A 25,393-nucleotide genomic window follows, 5' to 3' on the forward strand; every position below is an offset into this window, starting at 1 on the left:
TCTTTAGCATCTTTAGCGTGTTTAGCGTCAGGATCATCTTTAGAGTCAGGATCATCTTTAGCGTCAGGATCATCTTTAGCGTCAGGATCATCTTTAGAGTCAGGATTATCTTTAGCGTCAGGATTATCTTTAGCAACTTTAGCGTCAGGATCATCTTTAGCATCTTTAGCGTCAGGATCATCTTTAGCATCTTTAGCGTCAGGATCATCTTTAACATCTTTAATATCAGGATCATCTTTAGCGTCAGGATCATCTTTAGCGTCAGGATCATCTTTAGCAACTTTAGCGTCAGGATCATCTTTAGCATCTTTAGCGTCAGGATCATCTTTAGCATCTTTAGCGTGTTTAGCGTCAGGATCATCTTTAGAGTCAGGATCATCTTTAGCGTCAGGATCATCTTTAGCGTCAGAATTATCTTTAGCGTCAGGATCATCTTTAGCATCTTTAGCGTGTTTAGCGTCAGGATCATCTTTAGCGTCAGGATCATCTTTAGAGTCAGGATTATCTTTAGCGTCAGGATTATCTTTAGCAACTTTAGCGTCAGGATCATCTTTAGCATCTTTAGCGTCAGGATCATCTTTAGGATCTTTAGCGTGTTTAGCGTCAGGATCATCTTTAGCGTCAGGATCATCTTTAGCGTCAGGATCATCTTTAGCGTCAGGATCATCTTTAGCGTCAGGATCATCTTTAGCAACTTTAGCGTCAGGATCATCTTTAGCATCTTTAGCGTGTTTAGCGTCAGGATCATCTTTAGCGTCAGGATCATCTTTAGCGTCAGGATCATCTTTAGAGTCAGGATTATCTTTAGCGTCAGGATCATCTTTAGCATCTTTAGCGTGTTTAGCGTCAGGATCATCTTTAGCGTCAGGATCATCTTTAGCGTCAGGATCATCTTTAGCAACTTTAGCGTCAGGATCATCTTTAGCATCTTTAGCGTCAGGATCATCTTTAGCGTCAGGATCATCTTTAGCGTCAGGATCATCTTTAGCGTCAGGATCATCTTTAGCGTCAGGATCATCTTTAGCAACTTTAGCGTCAGGATCATCTTTAGCAACTTTAGCATCAGGATCATCTTTAGCATCTTTAGCATCAGGATCATCTTTAGCAACTTTAGCGTCAGGATCATCTTTAGCATCTTTAGCGTGTTTAGCGTCAGGATCATCTTTAGCGTCAGGATCATCTTTAGAGTCAGGATTATCTTTAGCGTCAGGATCATCTTTAGCATCTTTAGCGTGTTTAGCGTCAGGATCATCTTTAGCGTCAGGATCATCTTTAGCGTCAGGATCATCTTTAGCGTCAGGATCATCTTTAGTGTCAGGATCATCTTTAGCAACTTTAGCGTCAGGATCATCTTTAGCATCTTTAGCGTCAGGATCATCTTTAGCGTCAGGATCATCTTTAGCGTCAGGATCATCTTTAGCAACTTTAGCGTCAGGATCATCTTTAGCAACTTTAGCATCAGGATCATCTTTAGCATCTTTAGCGTCAGAATCATGTTTGGCATCAAGGTCATTGTTCTTACAATGGACTTAAATATATTGGACATGATGAAGTAAAATGATTGATAAACATGATTATGATCTAGTAAAGTTCTTGATAAACAGGATTATGATGTTGTTAAATGATCGATAAACAGGATTATGAGGTCGTAAAATGATTGATAACAGGATTATGAGGTCGTAAAATGATTGATAACAGGATTATGATGTAGTAAAATGATTGATTAACAGGATTATGATGTTGTAAAATGATTGATGAACAGGATTATGATGTAGTAAAATGATTGATTAACAGGATTATGAGGTCGTGAAATGATCGATGAACAGGATTATGAGGTCGTAAAATGATTGATAAACAGGATTCTGAGGTCGTAAAATGATTGATAAACAGGATTATGAGGTCGTAAAATGATTGATAAACAGGATTATGAGGTCGTAAAATGATTGATGAACAGGATTATGAGGTCGTAAAATGATTGATAACAGGATATGATGTAGTAAAATGAGTGATAAACAGGATATGAAGTAAGGACATCAAATTCCTCCCCACAGGAGGAGACTGAGTTCACCCGGAACAAACCAGAGCTGGAACCTGAGAGAGAAGGTGGTGATGATGATGGTGTTGATGATGAGGAAGGAGACGACCATCACAAGCACGGCTCTGATGATGAAGACGGCCCCTCATTTGCTCGCCTCAGAGAGGAGGGAGTGAAGCTGGAGCCTTACGATGAGGAGCAGGAGGCTGGGAAGGAGGAGGACATCTCTGGCTCTGGGTAGGTGGTTCTCTCCCCCTGGGGCTCTCCCCCTGGGGCTCTCCCCCTGGGGCTGGGGTAGTAGACTGTGCTGTTGATGGAGGGGGGGGTTGCACAATTACGGAAACCTTCCTGAAATCACCAGGAAATCCTGGTAGGAGGAAGGGAATCTTCAGACCAGGATTTCTGGAAAAGCTTATTTAGGGATTGTTTCTGGAATTGTTTCTGGAATTGTTTCTGTAATTTTGCAACCCTAGTGGTGATATCCTGAGGATGTGTCTGTTTATGTGGAAGTCTTCAGCTGACAAGGTATGATGCGTACGGCGTTCTGAAGGAATAGTAGACACGATATCGTTCAGTCGACCCATCTGATCCGATATCGTTCAGTCGTGTATTCATTAACTAAACTTCCAACTATTGTAGAACATTATCGGTAGTAGTAGAGAGGTCCTAGAACGAGCAGAGAACAGGTGGTGCACACAAAGAATATATGCCAGTACTCAGTATCTATGCAAAAATAGCATTTTCCATTTGAAATATATATTTTTCACTCTTGATACTTACGTTGCCTTAAACGTAATGACAATACTACAGGACATTCCCTGTCAGCTAAAGAGTTACGGCTGTGATTCTGCTAGCTAGCTTCATTAGGTAGTTGACCCTCTTTAACCACTGTTAACCTGCTGTAGACCGGCAGCTTCCCTCCTGGACCCTGGCTGGGCTCTGCTGTACTGCCCCTCTACCCTCTGTTGTTCAGGCTGGGCTCTGCTGTACTGCCCCTCTACCCTCTGTTGTTCTGGCTGGGCTCTGCTCTACTGCCCCTCTACCCTCTGTTGTTCTGGCTGGGCTCTGCTCTACTGCCCCTCTACCCTCTGTTGTTCTGGCTGGGCTCTGCTGTACTGCCCCTCTGTTGTTCAGGCTGAGCTCTGCTCTACTGCCCCTCTACCCTCTGTTGTTCAGGCTGGGCTCTGCTGTACTGCCCCTCTGTTGTTCAGGCTGAGCTCTGCTCTACTGCCCCTCTACCCTCTGTTGTTCTGGCTGGGCTCTGCTGTACTGCCCCTCTGTTGTTCTGGCTGGGCTCTGCTGTACTGCCCCTCTACCCTCTGTTGTTCAGGCTGGGCTCTGCTGTACTGCCCCTCTACCCTCTGTTGTTCAGGCTGGGCTCTGCTGTACTGCCCCTCTACCCTCTGTTGTTCAGGCTGGGCTCTGCTGTACTGCCCCTCTACCCTCTGTTGTTCAGGCTGGGCTCTGCTGTACTGCCCCTCTACCCTCTGTTGTTCTAGCTGGGCTCTGCTGTACTGCCCCTCTACCCTCTGTTGTTCTGGCTGGGCTCTGCTGTACTGCCCCTCTACCCTCTGTTGTTCTGGCTGGGCTCTGCTGTACTGCCCCTCTGTTGTTCTGGCTGGGCTCTGCTGTACTGCCCCTCTACCCTCTGTTGTTCAGGCTGGGCTCTGCTGTACTGCCCCTCTACCCTCTGTTGTTCAGGCTGGGCTCTGCTGTACTGCCCCTCTACCCTCTGTTGTTCTGGCTGGGCTCTGCTGTACTGCCCCTCTACCCTCTGTTGTTCTGGCTGGGCTCTGCTGTACTGCCCCTCTGTTGTTCTGGCTGGGCTCTGCTGTACTGCCCCTCTACCCTCTGTTGTTCAGGCTGGGCTCTGCTCTACTGCCCCTCTACCCTCTGTTGTTCTGGCTGGGCTCTGCTGTACTGCCCCTCTGTTGTTCTGGCTGGGCTCTGCTGTACTGCCCCTCTACCCTCTGTTGTTCAGGCTGGGCTCTGCTGTACTGCCCCTCTACCCTCTGTTGTTCAGGCTGGGCTCTGCTGTACTGCCCCTCTACCCTCTGTTGTTCTAGCTGGGCTCTGCTGTACTGCCCCTCTACCCTCTGTTGTTCTGGCTGGGCTCTGCTGTACTGCCCCTCTACCCTCTGTTGTTCTGGCTGGGCTCTGCTGTACTGCCCCTCTGTTGTTCTGGCTGGGCTCTGCTGTACTGCCCCTCTACCCTCTGTTGTTCAGGCTGGGCTCTGCTGTACTGCCCCTCTACCCTCTGTTGTTCAGGCTGGGCTCTGCTGTACTGCCCCTCTACCCTCTGTTGTTCTGGCTGGGCTCTGCTGTACTGCCCCTCTACCCTCTGTTGTTCTGGCTGGGCTCTGCTGTACTGCCCCTCTGTTGTTCTGGCTGGGCTCTGCTGTACTGCCCCTCTACCCTCTGTTGTTCAGGCTGGGCTCTGCTCTACTGCCCCTCTACCCTCTGTTGTTCTGGCTGGGCTCTGCTGTACTGCCCCTCTGTTGTTCTGGCTGGGCTCTGCTGTACTGCCCCTCTACCCTCTGTTGTTCAGGCTGGGCTCTGCTGTACTGCCCCTCTACCCTCTGTTGTTCAGGCTGGGCTCTGCTGTACTGCCCCTCTACCCTTTGTTGTTCAGGCTGGGCTCTGCTGTACTGCCCCTCTACCCTCTGTTGTTCAGGCTGGGCTCTGCTGTACTGCCCCTGTACCCTCTGTTGTTCCGGCTGGGCTCTGCTGTACTGCCCCTCTACCCTCTGTTGTTCAGGCTGGGCTCTGCTGTACTGCCCCTCTACCCTCTGTTGTTCTGGCTGGGCTCTGCTGTACTGCCCCTCTACCCTCTGTTGTTCAGGCTGGGCTCTGCTGTACTGCCCCTCTACCCTCTGTTGTTCTAGCTGGGCTCTGCTGTACTGCCCCTCTACCTTCTGTTGTTCAGGCTGGGCTCTGCTGTACTGCCCCTCTACCCTCTGTTGTTCTGGCTGGGCTCTGCTGTACTGCCCCTCTACCCTCTGTTGTTCAGGCTGGGCTCTGCTGTACTGCCCCTCTACCCTCTGTTGTTCTGGCTGGGCTCTGCTGTACTGCCCCTCTACCCTCTGTTGTTCTGGCTGGGCTCTGCTGTACTGCCCCTCTACCCTCTGTTGTTCAGGCTGGGCTCTGCTGTACTGCCCCTCTACCCTCTATGCCCCACTAGTACAGTTTCTGTGCCCCTCTTCATGTCTCAGCCAGTGCCCGCAGCAGGGACGGCTCTAAGTACTCAAATCTTGACGGCATCTACTCTATTTAAAGCGCATGCTCTGGTCCATCTCTCTGTCTCTCCATCTCTCTCTCTCTCCATCTCTCTGTTTTTCCATCTCTCTGTCTCTCCATCTCTCTGTCTCTCTGTCTCTCTGTCTCTCCATCTCTCTGTCTCTCCATCTCTCTGTCTCTCCATCTCTCTCTCTCTCCATCTCTCTCTCTCTCCATCTCTCTCTCTCTCCATCTCTCTGTTTTTCCATCTCTCTGTCTCTCCATCTCTCTCTCTCCATCTCTCTCTCTCTCCATCTCTCTGTCTCTCCATCTCTCTGTCTCTCTGTCTCTCCATCTCTCTGTCTCTCCATCTCTCTGTCTCTCCGTCTCTCTGTCTCTCCGTCTCTCCGTCTCTCCGTCTCTCTGTCTCTCCGTCTCTCCGTCTCTCTGTCTCTCCGTCTCTCTGTCTCTCCATCTCTCTATCTCTCCATCTCTCTGTCTCTCCATCTCTCTGTCTCTCCGTCTCTCTGTCTCTCCATCTCTCTGTCTCTCCATCTCTCTGTCTCTCCATCTCTCTGTTTTTCCATCTCTCTGTCTCTCCATCTCTCTGTCTCTCCATCTCTCTGTCTCTCCATCTCTCTGTCTCTCCATCTCTCTGTTCATTAGGACTGTCTATGCCGACACATGGCTTTGGCTGCTCAGTCAGCCAGTCAACTGGTTTTCATTCTGACTCTTGTTGTATTCTAGACGATTTTCTACTTGAACAAAAACATTAGGACACTCTCCTCTTGCTGTGTTTAGTCCTGCATCTGAGACAGTTATTTGTAAAGGAAGAGAATGACGTTTGTTTTGACTGGATTATTTAAGAAAAATGAGATTTCAGTCTTAGGAGGTGTGGTTCGATGTGGCAGTTACTAATGTTTGTCCCCCATGAGACACCATATGAACAAAGCCATTATCACTTCCTGACAATAGTCCGAATGAATGGTCCCGTGTGGCTCAGTTGGTAGAGCATGGCGCTTGCAACGCCAGGGTTGTGGGTTCATTCCCCACGGGGGGACCAGGATGAATATGTATGAACTTTCCAATTTGTAAGTCGCTCTGGATAAGAGCGTCTGCTAAATGACGTAAATGTAAATGTAAATGAATTTAAGATGACTGTAATTAATTTTGACGTTTTTGGCCGAGGAGGGTTTTACTCACGCTATTTTACATCTAGCTAAGGTGTTTGGTACAGTATGTCTCAAGTAAATGTGTGACGTGTTGTCTAATGCAGGGATTTTTCTGCCATTGAAATCCTTGGGCGGGCTCAAACAGCGAATAACATTTTTAAAATCAAAACCGGTATGGTTAGGCGTTCTCAGTGTAAACTTAAATGACTAAAACCCAGATATAAAATATGTAGAAATGATAATGGACCTAAATCTTTCTTATAATATAAACTTTAAGAACGGACAATCACCGAAATACAAGCTAGACAATCAGGGAGAATAAAACAATTCCCAAAAACAATGATTTTTAGTTGTTTTGATTTTGTTATTCTGTTTGAAGAAAAGAACACAGCGTTCGCCGTGGTAACATACATGGAATTGCAGGACATGTTCTTAAAAACTGAAAAAGTTTCTTTCAACTCCATGGAGAATATTGTAGAATCACAGGAAATTAGCTTTGAAACTGCAAAGTGTGTAGAATTGGAAGAGCTTAGCTTTAAAAATGTATCTCAACTCCATGGCAGAATATTGTAGAATCACAGGAAATTGGCTTTGAAACTGCAAAATGTGTAGAATTGGAAGAGCTTAGCTTTAAAAATGTATCTCAACTCCATGGAGAATATTGTAGAATTGCAGGGAATTGGCTTAAAAATGCTCAAATTTCTCGCCTCTGCAACGCCCTCTGCCACCTAAGCCTCGTTTTGATCTGGAATGAAACCTGTTTTGTATCCTGTGTTAGTGATCATTGTTCGAAAATCAAATCAGTTTTGGACGATACTGACTTACTTGTTTTCACTGGAATAAATGTTTCTGAGTAATATCTATGTCACATATGCCGTTTTCTTTCGAGAGAAGTTGTTTCTCCAGTTCAATTCTGTTTTAAATGAGCAAGAGACTGAAGCATGAGTCACCAGGGTTTGTAGGGTCAATATCTGATCCTACTTGGGTCTGATCCTAGCTGGGTCGATAAACCAAAAAATTATCGACACCGACCCAACCCATCGAGGACATTTTACTGATATTAATACTGGCGATAAGTATCTTTTACCAGAGTAATGTGAAGTTTGAAATGAAGTCTGCTAATATGAGCTATTGCTAATGGGACAATTGATGGCTACAACATTCAGAATAGTAGTTGTAATATTTAAGAAAATTACCAGTGCACATTTATCGTTCAACTTGTCGTTATCGTGAGATGGATTACTGTCCATAACGGTGCTCTACACCGGCGTCTTGTCACCGGTGTCTTGTCGCAGGGAGCTCTACACCGGCGTCTTGTAGCAGGGAGCTCTACACCGGCGTCTTGTAGCAGGGAGCTCTACACCTGCGTCTTGTCACCGGTGTCTTGTCGCAGGGAGCTCTACACCGGCGTCTTGTAGCCGGTGCTCTACACCGGCGTCTTGTCGCAGGGAGCTCTACACCGGCGTCTTGTAGCAGGGAGCTCTACACCGGCGTCTTGTCGCAGGGAGCTCTACACCTGCGTCTTGTAGCAGGGAGCTCTACACCGGCGTCTTGTAGCCGGTGCTCTACACCAGCGTCTTGTAGCAGGGAGCTCTACACCGGCGTCTTGTAGCAGGGAGCTCTACACCGGCGTCTTGTAGCCGGTGCTCTACACCTGCGTCTTGTAGCCGGTGCTCTACACCGGCGTCTTGTCGCAGGGAGCTCTACACCAGCGTCTTGTAGCCGGTGCTCTACACCAGCGTCTTGTAGCCGGTGCTCTACACCAGCGTCTTGTAGCAGGGAGCTCTACACCGGCGTCTTGTAGCAGGGAGCTCTACACCAGCGTCTTGTAGCCGATGTCTTGTCAATTTCTCTGCTATTTGTCATAACGCATTCAGGGAGTAGAGGGCAGTTTGTAGATGACCCATTCAGGGAGTAGAGGGCAGTTTGTAGATGACCCATTCAGGGAGTAGAGGGCAGTTTGTAGATGACCCATTTAGGGAGTAGAGGGCAGTTTGTAGATGACTCATTTAGGGAGTAGAGGGCAGTTTGTAGATGACCCATTTAGGGAGTAGAGGGCAGTTTGTAGATGACTCATTTAGGGAGTAGAGGGCAGTTTGTAGATGACCCATTTAGGGAGTAGAGGGCAGTTTGTAGATGACCCATTTAGGGAGTAGAGGGCAGTTTGTAGATGACCCATTTAGGGAGTAGAGGGCAGTTTGTAGATGACCCATTCAGGCAGTAGAGGGCAGTTTGTAGATGACCCATTTAGGGAGTAGAGGGCAGTTTGTAGATGACCCATTTAGGGAGTAGAGGGCAGTTTGTAGATGACCCATTTAGGGAGTAGAGGGCAGTTTGTAGATGACTCATTTAGGGAGTAGAGGGCAGTTTGTAGATGACCCATTTAGGGAGTAGAGGGCAGTTTGTAGATGACCCATTTAGGGAGTAGAGGGCAGTTTGTAGATGACCCATTTAGGAAGTAGAGGGCAGTTTGTAGATGACCCATTTAGGGAGTAGAGGGCAGTTTGTAGATGACTCATTTAGGGAGTAGAGGGCAGTTTGTAGATGACCCATTTAGGGAGTAGAGGGCAGTTTGTAGATGACCCATTTAGGGAGTAGAGGGCAGTTTGTAGATGACCCATTCAGGGAGTAGAGGGCAGTTTGTAGATGACCCATTCAGGAAGTAGAGGGCAGTTTGTAGATGACCCATTTAGGAAGTAGAGGGCAGTTTGTAGATGACCCATTTAGGAAGTAGAGGGCAGTTTGTAGATGACCCATTCAGGCAGGCATCTTTATTATCCCTGGAGTGGGAAGTGGGATTTCCAGTTGTGCCAAAGCTGACACGTTTGTTCTGGTGACGAAAATGTACTGAGCATGGTTGATTGTGAAGGGACAGACCCACCTGTCAGTACTGTAGGCCTTGTTGTGTTGCTGTAGGTTCACTGTAGACAGAGGAGAAGGGCGAAGGCAGTATTTAAAACAAGGCTCAGTGAGTGTCCTGCTTGGAGCAGAGCAGACCATCTGAGCTAGGACGTCCTGTTGCTGGCTCTTCAGTTGATTTGAAATGCTTAAAAAACGTGGCTCCGGACTTTACTGCCGTACTTCATATGAGAAGACTGCATTTTCACGTGTGGCAGCAGTAGTCATTTTTTGTTTCACAAACAGCTGACCGAAGACGTCTGGGCTTTCGTGCGGTTGAGTCTGTTTCTGCGGTAACAGGGACTCTTAACAACGCGATGAAACTTTGTTGTCGCAAGCGAGTCTTCGGTTGCCCAGGCAACAAGCCCCTCCCTGCAGCAGCAGTAGCAGTAGCAGCGCACATGAAAATAGAATGAATTGTATGGGAACCGCTTACCTCTGGCAATATGACTGGTGAACTCGCAATGGCTGCCTGGTATTGTGATGCAATGATTTTCATGGTAACTTAAAATGATGTTACCTGATGTGGCTCATACTTTTTGTTGTTTGTTTTTAGTAATCAATAAATCAGAGCACATATTGAATGGTGTGATATTCTAACAGTGATACGTGTAACCGCAGTCATTTGTCTGACCAATAACCATCATCCGAAACTCGAATGACAGTCACAGCCCTAGTTGTGGGCGTTGACCTGGATTTGGACACGTTGACTGTACTTCCTGTCTCACGTTACTACTGTGTCTGCACGCTGCAACAGCCTAAAAACTGCTGTGCTGCTAAGCTGTTGCTTTGCTATGCCAACCTGCATAATCTGCCTCAGTGTCCTGAACCCCTTTCCACCACCCCTCCCCTCTCTCCAGCTCCGACGGTGTACTATAGCACCCCCTTGTGGCTGTTGTACCTACTACAACTCAACTAAAACCAATGAGTCAATGAGTCAATGAGTTGTGATGGGTTTGTGGGGTCTGGATGATGAAGGTTAGCTGTAATGTAAGTCCATATAGGACCAGACCTAAGCTAGATGATGTATGGTTTTTATACAGGAAGTGTTTGTATCATAGTGGTATTTATTTATTATAACGCTGATACTGTCCCAATTATGAATATTTATTTAAACAGGAAGAAGAGAGGGTTAGGAAGCAGGCTGATGACCACTGGAGACAAGACTAAAGGGTTGGGTAGGCAAGGGGGGTTATTTAGTAGTAGTGGCTTGGAGGCTGGGGGGGGGGGGGTTATTTAGTAGTAGTGGCTTGGAGGCTGGGGGGGTTATTTAGTAGTAGTGGCTTTGGAGGCTGGGGGGGGGGGTTATTTAGTAGTAGTGGCTTGGAGGCTGGGGGGGTTATTTAGTAGTAGTGGCTTGGAGGCTGGGGGGGGGTTATTTAGTAGTAGTGGCTTGGAGGCTGGGGGTTATTTAGTAGTAGTGGCTTGGAGGCTAGGGGGGGGGGGTTATTTAGTAGTAGTGGCTGGGGGGGGGGGGGGGGGGTTATTTAGTAGTAGTGGCTTGGAGGCTGGGGGGGGGGTTATTTAGTAGTAGTGGCTTGGAGGCTGGGGGGGTTATTTAGTAGTAGTGGCTTGGAGGCTAGGGGGGTTATTTAGTAGTAGTGGCTTGGAGGCTGGGGGGGGGGGGTTATTTAGTAGTAGTGGCTTGGAGGCTAGGGGGGTTATTTAGTGGTAGTGGCTTGGAGGCTGGGGGTTATTTAGTAGTAGTGGCTTGGAGGCTGGGGGGGTTATTTAGTAGTAGTGGCTTGGAGGCTGGGGGGGTTATTTAGTAGTAGTAGCTTGGAAGCTGGGGGTTATTTAGTAGTAGTGGCTTGGAGGCTGGGGGGGGGGGGTATTTAGTAGTAGTGGCTTGGAAGCTGGGGGGGGTATTTAGTAGTAGTGGCTTGGAGACTACGGGGGTTATTTAGTAGTAGTGGCTTGGAGGCTACGGGGTTATTTAGTAGTAGTGGCTTGGAGACTACGGGGGTTATTTAGTAGTAGTGGCTTGGAGGCTGGGGGGTTATTTAGTAGTAGTGGCTTGGAGGCTGGGGGTTATTTAGTAGTAGTGGCTTGGAGGCTGGGGGGGGTTATTTAGTAGTAGTGGCTTGGAGGCTGGGGGTTATTTAGTAGTAGTGGCTTGGAGGCTGGGGGGGGTTATTTAGTAGTAGTGGCTTGGAGGCTGGGTGTGTTATTTAGTAGTAGTGGCTTGGAGGCTGGGGGGGTTATTTAGTAGTAGTAGCTTGGAAGCTGGGGGTTATTTAGTAGTAGTGGCTTGGAGGCTGGGGGGGGGGGGGTATTTAGTAGTAGTGGCTTGGAAGCTGGGGGGGGTATTTAGTAGTAGTGTTTTGGAGACTACGGGGGTTATTTAGTAGTAGTGGCTTGGAGGCTACGGGGTTATTTAGTAGTAGTGGCTTGGAGACTACGGGGGTTATTTAGTAGTAGTGGCTTGGAGGCTGGGGGGGTTATTTAGTAGTAGTGGCTTGGAGGCTGGGGGGGGGGTATTTAGTAGTAGTGGCTTGGAGGCTGGGGGGGGTTATTTAGTAGTAGTGGCTTGGAGGCTAGGGGGTTATTTAGTAGTAGTGGCTTGGAGGCTAGGAGGGTTATTTAGTAGTAGTGGCTTGGAGGCTAGGGGGTTATTTAGTAGTAGTGGCTTGGAGGCTACGGGGATTATTTAGTAGTAGTGTCTTGGAGGCTGGGGGGGTTATTTAGTAGTAGTGGCTTGGAGGCTGGGGGGGTTATTTAGTAGTAGTGGCTTGGAGGCTGGGGGGGTTATTTAGTAGTAGTGGCTAGGAGGGTTATTTAGTAGTAGTGTCTTGGAGGCTGGGGGGGGTTATTTAGTAGTAGTGGCTTGGAGGCTACGGGGGTTATTTAGTAGTAGTGGCTTGGAGGCTGGGGGGGTTATTTAGTAGTAGTGTCTTGGAGGCTGGGGGGGTTATTTAGTAGTAGTGGCTTGGAGGCTACGGGGGTTATTTAGTAGTAGTGTCTTGGAGGCTGGGGGGGTTATTTAGTAGTAGTGGTTTGGAGGCTGGGTGTGTTATTTAGTAGTAGTGGCTTGGAGGCTGGGGGGGTTATTTAGTAGTAGTGGCTTGGAGGCTACGGGGGTTATTTAGTAGTAGTGTCTTGGAGGCTGGGGGGGTTATTTAGTAGTAGTGGCTTGGAGGCTAGGGGGGTTATTTAGTAGTAGTGGCTTGGAGGCTGGGGGGGTTATTTAGTAGTAGTGGCTTGGAGGCTGGGGGGGTTATTTAGTAGTAGTGGCTTGGAGGCTGGGGGGGTTATTTAGTAGTAGTGGCTTGGAGGCTGGGGGGTTATGTAGTAGTAGTGGCTTGGAAGCTAGGGGGGTTATTTAGTAGTAGTGGCTTGGAGGCTAGGGGGGTTATTTAGTAGTAGTGGCTTGGAGGCTAGGGGGGTTATTTAGTAGTAGTGGCTTGGAGGCTGGGGGGGTTATTTAGTAGTAGTGGCTTGGAGGCTGGGGGGGTTATTTAGTTGTAGTGGCTTGGAGGCTGGGGGGGGTATTTAGTAGTAGTGGCTTGGAGGCTGGGGGGTTATGTAGTAGTAGTGGCTTGGAAGCTAGGGGGGTTATTTAGTAGTAGTGGCTTGGAGGCTAGGGGGGTTATTTAGTAGTAGTGGCTTGGAAGCTAGGGGGGTTATTTAGTAGTGGAGGCTGGGGGGGTTATTTAGTAGTATTGGCTTGGAGGCTGGGGGTGTTATTTAGTAGTAGTGGCTTGGAGGCTAGGAGGGTTATTTAGTAGTAGTGGCTTGGAGGCTAGGGGGGTTATTTAGTAGTAGTGGCTTGGAGGCTGGGAGTGTTATTTAGTAGTAGTGGCTTGGAGGCTAGGGGGGTTATTTAGTAGTAGTGGCTTGGAGGCTAGGGGGGTTATTTAGTAGTAGTGGCTTGGAGGCTAGGAGGGTTATTTAGTAGTAGTGGCTTGGAGGCTACGGGGGTTATTTAGTAGTAGTGGCTTGGAGGCTGGGGGGGGGTATTTAGTAGTAGTGGCTTGGAGGCTGGGGGGTTATTTAGTAGTAGTGGCTTGGAGGCTAGGAGGGTTATTTAGTAGTAGTGGCTTGGAGGCTAGGGGGTTATTTAGTAGTAGTGGCTTGGAGGCTACGGGGATTATTTAGTAGTAGTGTCTTGGAGGCTGGGGGGGTTATTTAGTAGTAGTGGCTTGGAGGCTGGGGGGGTTATTTAGTAGTAGTGGCTAGGAGGGTTATTTAGTAGTAGTGTCTTGGAGGCTGGGGGGGTTATTTAGTAGTAGTGGCTTGGAGGCTACGGGGGTTATTTAGTAGTAGTGGCTTGGAGGCTGGGGGGGTTATTTAGTAGTAGTGTCTTGGAGGCTGGGGGGGTTATTTAGTAGTAGTGGCTTGGAGGCTACGGGGGTTATTTAGTAGTAGTGTCTTGGAGGCTGGGGGGGTTATTTAGTAGTAGTGGCTTGGAGGCTGGGGGTGTTATTTAGTAGTAGTGGCTTGGAGGCTGGGGGGGTTATTTAGTAGTAGTGGCTTGGAGGCTACGGGGGTTATTTAGTAGTAGTGTCTTGGAGGCTGGGGGGGTTATTTAGTAGTAGTGGCTTGGAGGCTAGGGGGGTTATTTAGTAGTAGTGGCTTGGAGGCTGGAGGGGTTATTTAGTAGTAGTGGCTTGGAGGCTGGGGGGGTTATTTAGTAGTAGTGGCTTGGAGGCTGGGGGGGTTATTTAGTAGTAGTGGCTTGGAGGCTGGGGGGTTATGTAGTAGTAGTGGCTTGGAAGCTAGGGGGGTTATTTAGTAGTAGTGGCTTGGAGGCTAGGGGGGTTATTTAGTAGTAGTGGCTTGGAGGCTAGGGGGGTTATTTAGTAGTAGTGGCTTGGAGGCTGGGGGGGTTATTTAGTAGTAGTGGCTTGGAGGCTGGGGGGGTTATTTAGTAGTAGTGGCTTGGAGGCTGGGGGGGGTATTTAGTAGTAGTGGCTTGGAGGCTGGGGGGTTATGTAGTAGTAGTGGCTTGGAAGCTAGGGGGGTTATTTAGTAGTAGTGGCTTGGAGGCTAGGGGGGTTATTTAGTAGTAGTGGCTTGGAAGCTAGGGGGGTTATTTAGTAGTGGAGGCTGGGGGGGTTATTTAGTAGTATTGGCTTGGAGGCTAGGAGGGTTATTTAGTAGTAGTGGCTTGGAGGCTAGGGGGGTTATTTAGTAGTAGTGGCTTGGAGGCTGGGAGTGTTATTTAGTAGTAGTGGCTTGGAGGCTAGGGGGGTTATTTAGTAGTAGTGGCTTGGAGGCTAGGGGGGTTATTTAGTAGTAGTGGCTTGGAGGCTAGGAGGGTTATTTAGTAGTAGTGGCTTGGAGGCTACGGGGGTTATTTAGTAGTAGTGGCTTGGAGGCTGGGGGGGGTATTTAGTAGTAGTGGCTTGGAGGCTGGGGGGTTATTTAGTAGTAGTGGCTTGGAGGCTGGGGGGGGTATTTAGTAGTAGTGGCTTGGAGGCTACGGGGATTATTTAGTAGTAGTGGCTTGGAGGCTGGGGGGGTTATTTAGTAGTAGTGGCTTGGAGGCTGGGGGGTTATTTAGTAGCAGTGGCTTGGAGGCTAGGGGGGTTATTTAGTAGTAGTGGCTTGGAGGCTGGGAGTGTTATTTAGTAGTAGTGGCTTGGAGGCTAGGGGGGTTATTTAGTAGTAGTGGCTTGGAGGCTAGGGGGGTTATTTAGTAGTAGTGGCTTGGAGGCTAGGAGGGTTATTTAGTAGTAGTGGCTTGGAGGCTACGGGGGTTATTTAGTAGTAGTGGCTTGGAGGCTGGGGGGGGTATTTAGTAGTAGTGGCTTGGAGGCTGGGGGGTTATTTAGTAGTAGTGGCTTGGAGGCTGGGGGGGGTATTTAGTAGTAGTGGCTTGGAGGCTACGGGGATTATTTAGTAGTAGTGGCTTGGAGGCTGGGGGGGTTATTTAGTAGTAGTGGCTTGGAGGCTGGGGGGTTATTTAGTAGCAGTGGCTTGGAGGCTAGGGGGGTTATTTAGTAGTAGTGGCTTGGAGGCTGGGGGGGTTATTTAGTAGTATTGGCTTGGAGGCTGGGGGGGGGGGGTTATTTAGTAGTAGTGGCTTGGAGGTTACAGGAGGTTATTTAGTAGTAGTGGCTTGGAGGCTGGGGGGGTTATTTAGTAGTAGTGGCTTGGAGGCTGGGGGGGGGTTATTTAGTAGTAGTGGCTTGGAGGTTACAGGAGGTTATTTAGTGGTAGTGGCTTGGAGGCTAGGGGGTTATTTAGTAGTAGTGGCTTGGAGGTTACAGGAGGTTATTTAGTAGTAGTGGCTTGGAGGCTAGGGGGTTATTTAGTAGTAGTGGCTTGGAGGCTACGGGGATTATTTAGTAGTAGTGGCTTGGAGGCTGGGGGGGTTATTTAGTAGTAGTGGCCTGGAGGCTGGGGGGGTTATTTAGTAGTAGTGGCTTGGAGGCTGGGGGGGTTATTTAGTAGTAGTGGCTTGGAGGCTACGGGGATTATTTAGTAGTAGTGGCTTGGAGGCTAGGGGGGTTATTTAGTAGTAGTGGCTTGGAGGCTACGGGGATTATTTAGTAGTAGTGGCTTGGAGGCTGGGGGGGGGTTATTTAGTAGTAGTGGCTAGGAGGGTTATTTAGTAGTAGTGGCTTGGAGGCTGGGGGGGTTATTTAGTAGTAGTCGCTGGGGGGGTTATTTAGTAGTAGTGGCTTGGAGGGTTATTTAGTAGTAGTGGCTTGGAGGCTAGGGGGGTTATTTAGTAGTAGTGGCTTGGAGGCTGGGGGGGGGTTATTTAGTAGTAGTGGCTAGGAGGGTTATTTAGTAGTAGTGGCTTGGAGGCTAGGGGGGTTATTTAGTAGTAGTGGCTTGGAGGCTGGGGGGGTTATTTAGTAGTAGTGGCTTGGAGGGTTATTTAGTAGTAGTGGCTTGGAGGCTAGGGGGGTTATTTAGTAGTAGTGGCTAGGAGGGTTATTTAGTAGTAGTGGCTTGGAGGCTAGGGGGGTTATTTAGTAGTAGTGGCTTGGAGGCTAGGAGGGTTTTTTAGTAGTCGTGGCTTGGAGGCTGGGGGGGTTATTTAGTAGTAGTGGCTTGGTTGCTAGGAGGGTTATTTAGTAGTAGTAGCTTGGAGTCTGGGGGGGTTATTTAGTAGTAGTGGCTTGGAGGCTGGGGGGTTATTTAGTAGTAGTGGCTTGGAGGCTGGGGGGGTTATTTAGTAGTAGTGGCTTGGAGGCTGGGGGGGTTATTTAGTAGTAGTGGCTTGGAGGCTAGGAGGGTTATTTAGTAGTAGTGGCTTGGAGCTTAGGAGGGTTATTTAGTAGTTGTGGCTTTGAGGCTGGGGGGGTTATTTAGTAGTAGTGGCTTGGAGGCTAGGGGGGTTATTTAGTAGTCGTGGCTTGGAGGCTAGGGGGGTTATGTAGTAGTAGTGGCTTGGAGGCTACGGGGGTTATTTAGTAGTAGTGGCTTGGAGGCTGGGGGGGGGGGTTATTTAGTCGTAGTGGCTTGGAGGCTGGGGGGGTTGTTTAGTAGTAGCGGCTTGGAGGCTACGGGGGTTATTTAGTAGTAGTGGCTTGGAGGCTGGGGGGGTTATTTAGTAGTAGTGGCTTGGAGGCTGGGGGGGGGTTATTTAGTAGTAGTGGCTTGGAGGCTGGGGGGGGGGTTATTTAGTAGTAGTGGCTTGGAGGCTGGGGGGGTTTATTTAGTAGTAGTGGCTTGGAGGCTGGGGGGGGGGGTTATTTAGTAGTAGTGGCTTGGAGGCTGGGGGGGGTTATTTAGTAGTAGTGGCTTGGAGGCTGGGGGGGGGTTATTTAGTAGTAGTGGCTTGGAGGCTGGGGGGGTTTATTTAGTAGTAGTGGCTTGGAGGCTGGGGGGGGGGTTATTTAGTAGTAGTGGCTTGGAGGCTGGGGGTTATTTAGTAGTAGTGGCTTGGAGGCTACGGGGGTTATTTAGTAGTAGTGGCTTGGAGGCTAGGGGGGTTATTTAGTAGTAGTGGCTTGGAGGCTAGGGGGGTTATTTAGTAGTAGTGGCTTGGAGGCTAGGGGGGTTATTTAGTAGTAGTGGCTTGGAGGCTAGGGGCGTTATTTAGTAGTAGTGGCTTGGAGGCTAGGGGGGTTATTTAGTAGTAGTGGCTTGGAGGCTGGGGGGGGTTATTTAGTAGTAGTGGCTTGGAGGCTACGGGGATTATTTAGTAGTAGTGGCTTGGAGGCTGGGGGTTATTTAGTAGTAGTGGCTTGGAGGCTGGGGGGGGTTATTTAGTAGTAGTGGCTTGGAGGCTGGGGGGGGGGTTATTTAGTAGTAGTGGCTTGGATGCTGGGGGGGTTATTTAGTAGTAGTGGCTTGGAGGCTGGGGGGGTTATGTAGTAGTAGTGGCTTGGAAGCTAGGGGGGTTATTTAGTAGTAGTGGCTTGGAGGCTAGGGGGGTTATTTAGTAGTAGTGGCTTGGAAGCTAGGGGGGGTTATTTAGTAGTAGTGGCTTGGAGGCTGGGGGGGTTATTTAGTAGTGGAGGCTGGGGGGGTTATTTAGTAGTAGTGGCTTGGAGGCTGGGGGTGTTATTTAGTAGGAGTGGCTTGGAGGCTACGGGGGTTATTTAGTAGTAGTGGCTTGGAGGCTGGGGGGGTTATTTAGTAGTAGTGGCTTGGAGGCTGGGGGGTTATGTAGTAGTAGTGGCTTGGAAGCTAGGGGGGTTATTTAGTAGTAGTGGCTTGGAGGCTAGGGGGGTTATTTAGTAGTAGTGGCTTGGAGGCTGGGGGGTTATTTAGTAGTGGAGGCTGGGGGGTTATTTAGTAGTATTGGCTTGGAGGCTGGGGGTGTTATTTAGTAGTAGTGGCTTGGAGGCTAGGAGGGTTATTTAGTAGTAGTGGCTTGGAGGTTAGGGGGGTTATTTAGTAGTAGTGGCTTGGAGGCTGGGAGTGTTATTTAGTGGTAGTGGCTTGGAGGCTGGGGGGGGGGTTATTTAGTAGTAGTGGCTTGGAGGCTAGGGGGGTTATTTAGTAGTAGTGGCTTGGAGGCTGGGAGTGTTATTTAGTGGTAGTGGCTTGGAGGCTGGGGGGGGGTTATTTAGTAGTAGTGGCTTGGAGGCTAGGGGGGGTATTTAGTAGTAGTGGCTTGGAGGGTAGATGTGTTATTTAGTAGTAGTGGCTTGGAGGCTGGGAGTGTTATTTAGTGGTAGTGGCTTGGAGGCTGGGGGGGGGTTATTTAGTAGTAGTGGCTTGGAGGCTGGGGGGGGGGTTATTTAGTAGTAGTGGCTTGGAGGCTGGGGGGGGTTATTTAGTAGTAGTGGCTTGGAGGCTGGGGGGGGTTATTTAGTAGTGGTGGCTTGGAGGCTGGGGGGGGGGGGTTATTTAGTAGTAGTGGCTTGGAGGCTACGGGGATTATTTAGTAGTAGTGGCTTGGAGGCTAGGGGGGTTATTTAGTAGTAGTGGCTTGGAGGCTGGGGGTTATTTAGTAGAAGTGGCTTGGAGGCTACGGGGGTTATTTAGTAGTAGTGGCTTGGAGGCTAGGGGGGTTATTTAGTAGTAGTGGCTTGGAGGCTAGGGGGGTTATTTAGTAGTAGTGGCTTGGAGGCTAGGGGGGTTATTTAGTAGTAGTGGCTTGGAGGCTAGGGGCGTTATTTAGTAGTAGTGGCTTGGAGGCTAGGGGGGTTATTTAGTAGTAGTGGCTTGGAGGCTGGGGGGGGGTTATTTAGTAGTAGTGGCTTGGAGGCTACGGGGATTATTTAGTAGTAGTGGCTTGGAGGCTGGGGGTTATTTAGTAGTAGTGGCTTGGAGGCTGGGGGGGGGTTATTTAGTAGTAGTGGCTTGGAGGCTACGGGGGTTATTTAGTAGTAGTGGCTTGGAGGCTACGGGGATTATTTAGTAGTAGTGGCTTGGAGGCTGGGGGTTGTTTAGTAGTAGTGGCTTGGAGGCTGGGGGGGTTATTTAGTAGTAGTGGCTTGGAGGCTGGGGGGGTTATTTAGTAGTAGTGGCTTGGAGGCTGGGGGGGTTATGTAGTAGTAGTGGCTTGGAAGCTAGGGGGGTTATTTAGTAGTAGTGGCTTGGAGGCTAGGGGGGTTATTTAGTAGTAGTGGCTTGGAAGCTAGGGGGGTTATTTAGTAGTAGTGGCTTGGAGGCTGGGGGGGTTATTTAGTAGTGGAGGCTGGGGGGGTTATTTAGTAGTAGTGGCTTGGAGGCTGGGGCTGTTATTTAGTAGTAGTGGCTTGGAGGCTACGGGGGTTATTTAGTAGTAGTGGCTTGGAGGCTGGGGGGGTTATTTAGTAGTAGTGGCTTGGAGGCTGGGGGGGTTATTTAGTAGTAGTGGCTTGGAGGCTGGGGGGTTATGTAGTAGTAGTGGCTTGGAAGCTAGGGGGGTTATTTAGTAGTAGTGGCTTGGAGGCTAGGGGGGTTATTTAGTAGTAGTGGCTTGGAAGCTAGGGGGGTTATTTAGTAGTAGTGGCTTGGAGGCTGGGGGGGTTATTTAGTAGTGGAGGCTGGGGGGGTTATTTAGTAGTATTGGCTTGGAGGCTGGGGGTGTTATTTAGTAGTAGTGGCTTGGAGGCTAGGAGGGTTATTTAGTAGTAGTGGCTTGGAGGCTAGGGGGGTTATTTAGTAGTAGTGGCTTGGAGGCTGGGAGTGTTATTTAGTGGTAGTGGCTTGGAGGCTGGGGGGGGGGTTATTTAGTAGTAGTGGCTTGGAGGCTAGGGGGGTTATTTAGTAGTAGTGGCTTGGAGGCTGGGAGTGTTATTTAGTGGTAGTGGCTTGGAGGCTGGGGGGGGGTTATTTAGTAGTAGTGGCTTGGAGGCTAGGGGGGTTATTTAGTAGTAGTGGCTTGGAGGGTAGATGTGTTATTTAGTAGTAGTGGCTTGGAGGCTGGGAGTGTTATTTAGTGGTAGTGGCTTGGAGGCTGGGGGGGGTTATTTAGTAGTAGTGGCTTGGAGGCTGGGGGGGGGGGGTTATTTAGTAGTAGTGGCTTGGAGGCTGGGGGGGGTTATTTAGTAGTAGTGGCTTGGAGGCTGGGGGGGGGTTATTTAGTAGTAGTGGCTTGGAGGCTAGGGGGGTTATTTAGTAGTAGTGGCTTGGAGGCTGGGGGTTATTTAGTAGTAGTGGCTTGGAGGCTACGGGGGTTATTTAGTAGTAGTGGCTTGGAGGCTAGGGGGGTTATTTAGTAGTAGTGGCTTGGAGGCTAGGGGGGTTATTTAGTAGTAGTGGCTTGGAGGCTAGGGGGGTTATTTAGTAGTAGTGGCTTGGAGGCTGGGGGGGGGGTTATTTAGTAGTAGTGGCTTGGAGGCTACGGGGATTATTTAGTAGTAGTGGCTTGGAGGTTGGGGGTTATTTAGTAGTAGTGGCTTGGAGGCTGGGGGGGGGGTTATTTAGTAGTAGTGGCTTGGAGGCTGGGGGGGGGTTATTTAGTAGTAGTGGCTTGGAGGCTGGGGGGGGGGTTATTTAGTAGTAGTGGCTTGGAGGCTACGGGGATTATTTAGTAGTAGTGGCTTGGAGGCTGGGGGTTATTTAGTAGTAGTGGCTTGGAGGCTACGGGGGTTATTTAGTAGTAGTGGCTTGGAGGCTAGGGGGGTTATTTAGTAGTAGTGGCTTGGAGGCTAGGGGGGTTATTTAGTAGTAGTGGCTTGGAGGCTAGGGGGGTTATTTAGTAGTAGTGGCTTGGAGGCTAGGGGGTTATTTAGTAGTAGTGGCTTGGAGGCTGGGGGGGTTATTTAGTAGTAGTGGCTTGGAGGCTACGGGGGTTATTTAGTAGTAGTGGCTTGGAGGCTAGGGGGGTTATTTAGTAGTAGTGGCTTGGAGGCTAGGGGGGTTATTTAGTAGTAGTGGCTTGGAGGCTGGGGGGGTTATTTAGTAGTAGTGGCTTGGAGGCTACGGGGGTTATTTAGTAGTAGTGGCTTGGAGGCTGGGGGGGTTATTTAGTAGTAGTGTCTTTGGAGGCTGGGGGGTTATTTAGTAGTAGTGGCTTGGAGGCTGGGGGGTTATTTAGTAGTAGTGGCTTGGAGGCTAGGGGGGTTATTTAGTAGTAGTGGCTTGGAGGCTGGGGGGGGGTTATTTAGTAGTAGTGGCTTGGAGGCTAGGGGGGTTATTTAGTAGTAGTGGCTTGGAGGCCAAGAGGGTTATTTAGTAGTAGTGGCTTGGAGGCTGGGGGGGTTATTTAGTAGTAGTGGCTTGGAGGCTGGGGGGGGGGGTTATTTAGTAGTAGTGGCTTGGAGGCTAGGGGGGTTATTTAGTAGTAGTGGCTTGGAGGCCAAGAGGGTTATTTAGTAGTAGTGGCTTGGAGGCTGGGGGGGTTATTTAGTAGTAGTGGCTTGGAGGCTGGGGGGGGGATTATTTAGTAGTAGTGGCTTGGAGGCTGGGGGGGTTATTTAGTAGTAGTGGCTTGGAGGCTGGGGGGGTTATTTAGTAGTAGTGGCTTGGAGGCTGGGGGGGTTATTCATTAGTAGTGTTCTATTAGGATGGTGGGGTTATTTAGTAGTAGTGGCTTGGAGGCTAGGAGGGTTATTTAGTAGTAGTGGCTTGGAGGTTAGGAGGGTTATTTAGTAGTAGTGGCTTGGAGGCTAGGGGGTTATTTAGTAGTAGTGGCTTGGAGGTTACAGGAGGTTATTTAGTAGTAGTGGCTTGGAGGCTAGGGGGTTATTTAGTAGTAGTGGCTTGGAGGCTGGGGGGGTTATTTAGTAGTAGTGGCTTGGAGGCTAGGGGGGTTATTTAGTAGTAGTGGCTTGGAGGCTGGGGGGGTTATTTAGTAGTAGTGGCTTGGAGGCTGGGAGTCTAAGGGGGTTATTTAGTAGTCGTGGCTTGGAGGCTTTTGGGGTTAGTTAGTAGTAGTGGCTTGGAGGGTTATTTAGTAGTAGTGGCTTGGAGGCTAGGGGGGTTATTTAGTAGTAGTGGCTTGGAGGCTGGGGGGGGTTATTTAGTAGTAGTGGCTTGGTGGCTGGGGGAGTTATTTAGTAGTAGTGGCTTGGAGGCTAGGAGGGTTATTTAGTAGTAGTGGCTTGGAGGCTGGGGGGGTTATTTAGTAGTAGTGGCTTGGAGGCTAGGGGGGTTATTTAGTAGTAGTGGCTTGGAGGCTGGGGGGGTTATTTAGTAGTAGTGGTTTGGAGGCTAGGAGGGTTATTTAGTAGTAGTGGCTTGGGGGCTAGGGGGGTTATTTGGTAGTAGTGGCTTGGAGGCTAGGAGGGTTATTTAGTAGTAGTGGCTTGGAGACTAGGGGGGTTATTTAGTAGTAGTGGCTTGGAGGCTGGGGGGGGGTTATTTAGTAGTAGTGGCTTGGAGGGTGAGGAGGCTAGGAGGGTTATTTATTAGTTGTGTTTTGGAGGCTAGTTTTTTTTTTAGTAGTAGTGGCTTGGAGGTTGGTGGTTGACACAGGCCAATGGTGGGTTTGGTCTACCTAGTGCCAGGTAGTGAGAGTGGGGTTTGGGTGGGTTTGGGGTATTGGTTGTGGTGCATTATGGGAAGCCTAGGACCAGGAAGTGAACAGGAAGCTGAACTGTGTTTCATTGATTTCAGGGATGAGAGCTGCAGTCAGGAGGGCGATGGTGGTGATGAGGATCTGGGGGAGGAAGGGGAGGAGTTTGAGTGTTACCCCCCGGGGATGAAGGTGCAGGTGAGGTATGGGCGCGGTCGCAGCCTGAAGACGTACCAGGCCACTGTGAAAGAGGCTGACGTGGAGGGGGGAGAGGTGCTCTACCTGGTTCACTACTGTGGCTGGAACGTCAGGTAAGATTAGCAGGACACACAGCCCTGGGGAATATGACCCATCACCTCAATATATCTATCACCTGACCTCTACTAGTTTAATATATATTAGTGGAGAGGTGTGGCTGGAACGTCAGGTAAGATTAGCAGGACACACAGCCCTGGGGAATATGACCCATCACCTCAATATATCTATCACCTGACCACTACTAGTTTAATATATATTAGTGGAGAGGTGTGGCTGGAACGTCAGGTAAGATTAGCAGGACACACAGCCCTGGGGAATATGACCCATCACCTCAATGTGACCTATCACCTTCCTAGCCACCACTAGTATTACGGCTATATTATTTACCCCCCTCAAATAGACCCAGCTGTAAATATAAAGAGCTTACCTTTTAAATGGAGATCCCTTTAGCAACATCATGGATATCACTTCCTCTCTGTTATGATACAAGCTCACATATATTATATTTATATGTTATTGATTATATCTTACCATCATCTATAGATCATGTAATGGTTCCTCTGTGAGACGACAAATTAATTATCATTGATTATTTCTTACCATCCCCCTGTAGATATTGTAATGGTTTTTCTGTGTCAGGACTAATTAATTATCATTGCACTGTGGACATCTAGTGGTTAAAATTGAGAATTGGGGCAATCAGTAATGACTTTGGTTTGTTGACGTTTTAAAGTATTGACTTTGTCTCCCCGTCCGTCTGTCTGTCCTCTAGAGACGGGCTGAGTTTGACTATAAAATGAAGCTCTTTCACAGAGCCTTCTCATTGAAGAATAGAGCTAATATGATGTAGCCCTTTAGCCACTTTAAAATGCCAATTTAATCCTCATTCACAATATAGGGCCAAACCTACCCAAGCCAAGCTGAGAAACTGAGTTTGCCTGGTTAAACATCCACCATAATTGCTGGAACCATACTGGAAAGGACCAGGGTACGGGCCCTATCGTGTGGATCTGGTATTAACGTGCTGCTATACCTCTAGACCTCTCTCCCCCCTGGGCCAGAGACAGGCTAATAAATACAGTGTTACTATGTAGAAGTAGAGTTGGCGTAGAGAAGAGCTTTTCACACTGAGACCAATGTAGGGATGTCATTATCGTACTGTTGTGTTGTGGTTGAACAGAGGCCTCTTCTTCTCTGTGGTACTGTTGTGGTGTGGTTGAACAGAGGCTCTTCTCTGTGGTACTGTTGTGGTGTGGTTGAACAGAGGCTCTTCTTCTCTGTGGTACTGTTGTGGTGTGGTTGAGCAGAGGCTCTTCTCTGTGGTACTGTTGTGGTGTGGTTGAACAGAGGCTCTTCTTCTCTGTGGTACTGTTGTGGTGTGGTTGAACAGAGGCTCTTCTTCTCTGTGGTACTGTTGTGTTGTGGTTGAACAGAGGCTCTTCTTCTCTGTGGTACTGTTGTGTTGTGGTTGAACAGAGGCTCTTCTTCTCTGTGGTACTGTTGTGTTGTGGTTGAACAGAGGCTCTTCTTCTCTGTGGTACTGTTGTGTTGTGACGTTGGAAGACTTTCCTTCATTTCTGTAGATCCAAGTAGTCTACCTTTGGGTAGTTAACATTCTGTCATTCATTTCTATGGTTGTTGGCATTATCATAGTGTTGATTTATCTTAAGGTTGTTTTATTCCATAATTATAGTGTTGTTTTATCTTAATTAAGGCTGTCTTATTCCATGTAATAATTTAGATTTATCTTAATTATGGTTGTTTTATTCGATTATATAATTATGGGGTGGCAGGTAGCCTAGTGGTTAGAGCGTTGGACTAGTAACCGAAAGGTTGCAAGATCAAATCCCCGAGCTGACAAGGTACAAATCTGTCGTTCTGCCCTACAACAAGGCAGTTAACCCACTGTTCCTAGGCCGTCATTGAAATAATTTGTTCTTAACTGACTTGCCTAGTTAAATAAAGGTTAAACATTTTTTTTTAAATAATGTTGATATACACTACCAGTCAAAAGTTTGGACACACCTACTCATTCTTGGATTTTTCTTTATTTTTACTATTTTCTACATTGTAGAATAATAGTGAAGACATCAAAACTATGGAATCATGTAGTAACCAAAAAAGTGTTAAACAAATCAAAATATATATTATATTTTAGATTCTTCAAAGTAACCACCCTTTGCCTTGATGACAGCTTTGCACACTCTTGGCATTATCTCAACCAGCTTCACCTGGAATGCTTTTCCATCCATCTTGAAGGAGTTCCCACATATGCTGAACACTTGTTGGCTGCTTTTCCTTCACTCTGCGATCCAACTCATCCGAAACCATCTCAATTGGGTTGAGGTCGGGTGATTGTGGAGGCCAGGTCATCTGATGTAGCACTCCATCACTCTCCTTCTTGGTCAAAAAGCCCTTACACAGCCTGGAGGTGTGTTTGGGTCATTGTCCTGTTGAGAAACAAATGATAGTCCCACTAAGCGCAAACCATATGGGATGGCATATTGCTGCAGAATG

At 48.5% G+C, this 25,393-nt stretch overlaps 2 protein-coding genes across 2 annotated transcripts in view; both read left to right on the plus strand.

Moving 5' to 3' along the window:
- The window catches only part of arid4b (AT-rich interaction domain 4B), a 295,187-nt gene that overhangs the window by 243,808 nt on the left and 25,986 nt on the right, over window positions 1-25,393 (plus strand). The window contains exons 16-17 of the mRNA XM_071391284.1: window positions 2,052-2,272; window positions 22,720-22,929. Of these exons, the coding sequence (XP_071247385.1) occupies window positions 2,052-2,272; window positions 22,720-22,929 (431 nt within the window). The remainder of the gene's footprint in view (window positions 1-2,051; window positions 2,273-22,719; window positions 22,930-25,393) is intronic.
- LOC139571693 (mRNA decay activator protein ZFP36L3-like) lies at window positions 598-1,652 on the plus strand (the record flags this gene model as incomplete). The annotated part of the gene is made up of 2 exons (XM_071394841.1): window positions 598-1,340; window positions 1,637-1,652. Coding segments are annotated over 2 exons (759 nt in total), but the record flags the coding sequence as incomplete, so codon positions are not given.

The sequence above is a fragment of the Salvelinus alpinus genome, chromosome 3 (genome assembly GCF_045679555.1).
Source record: "Salvelinus alpinus chromosome 3, SLU_Salpinus.1, whole genome shotgun sequence".
NCBI lineage: Eukaryota > Metazoa > Chordata > Actinopteri > Salmoniformes > Salmonidae > Salvelinus > Salvelinus alpinus.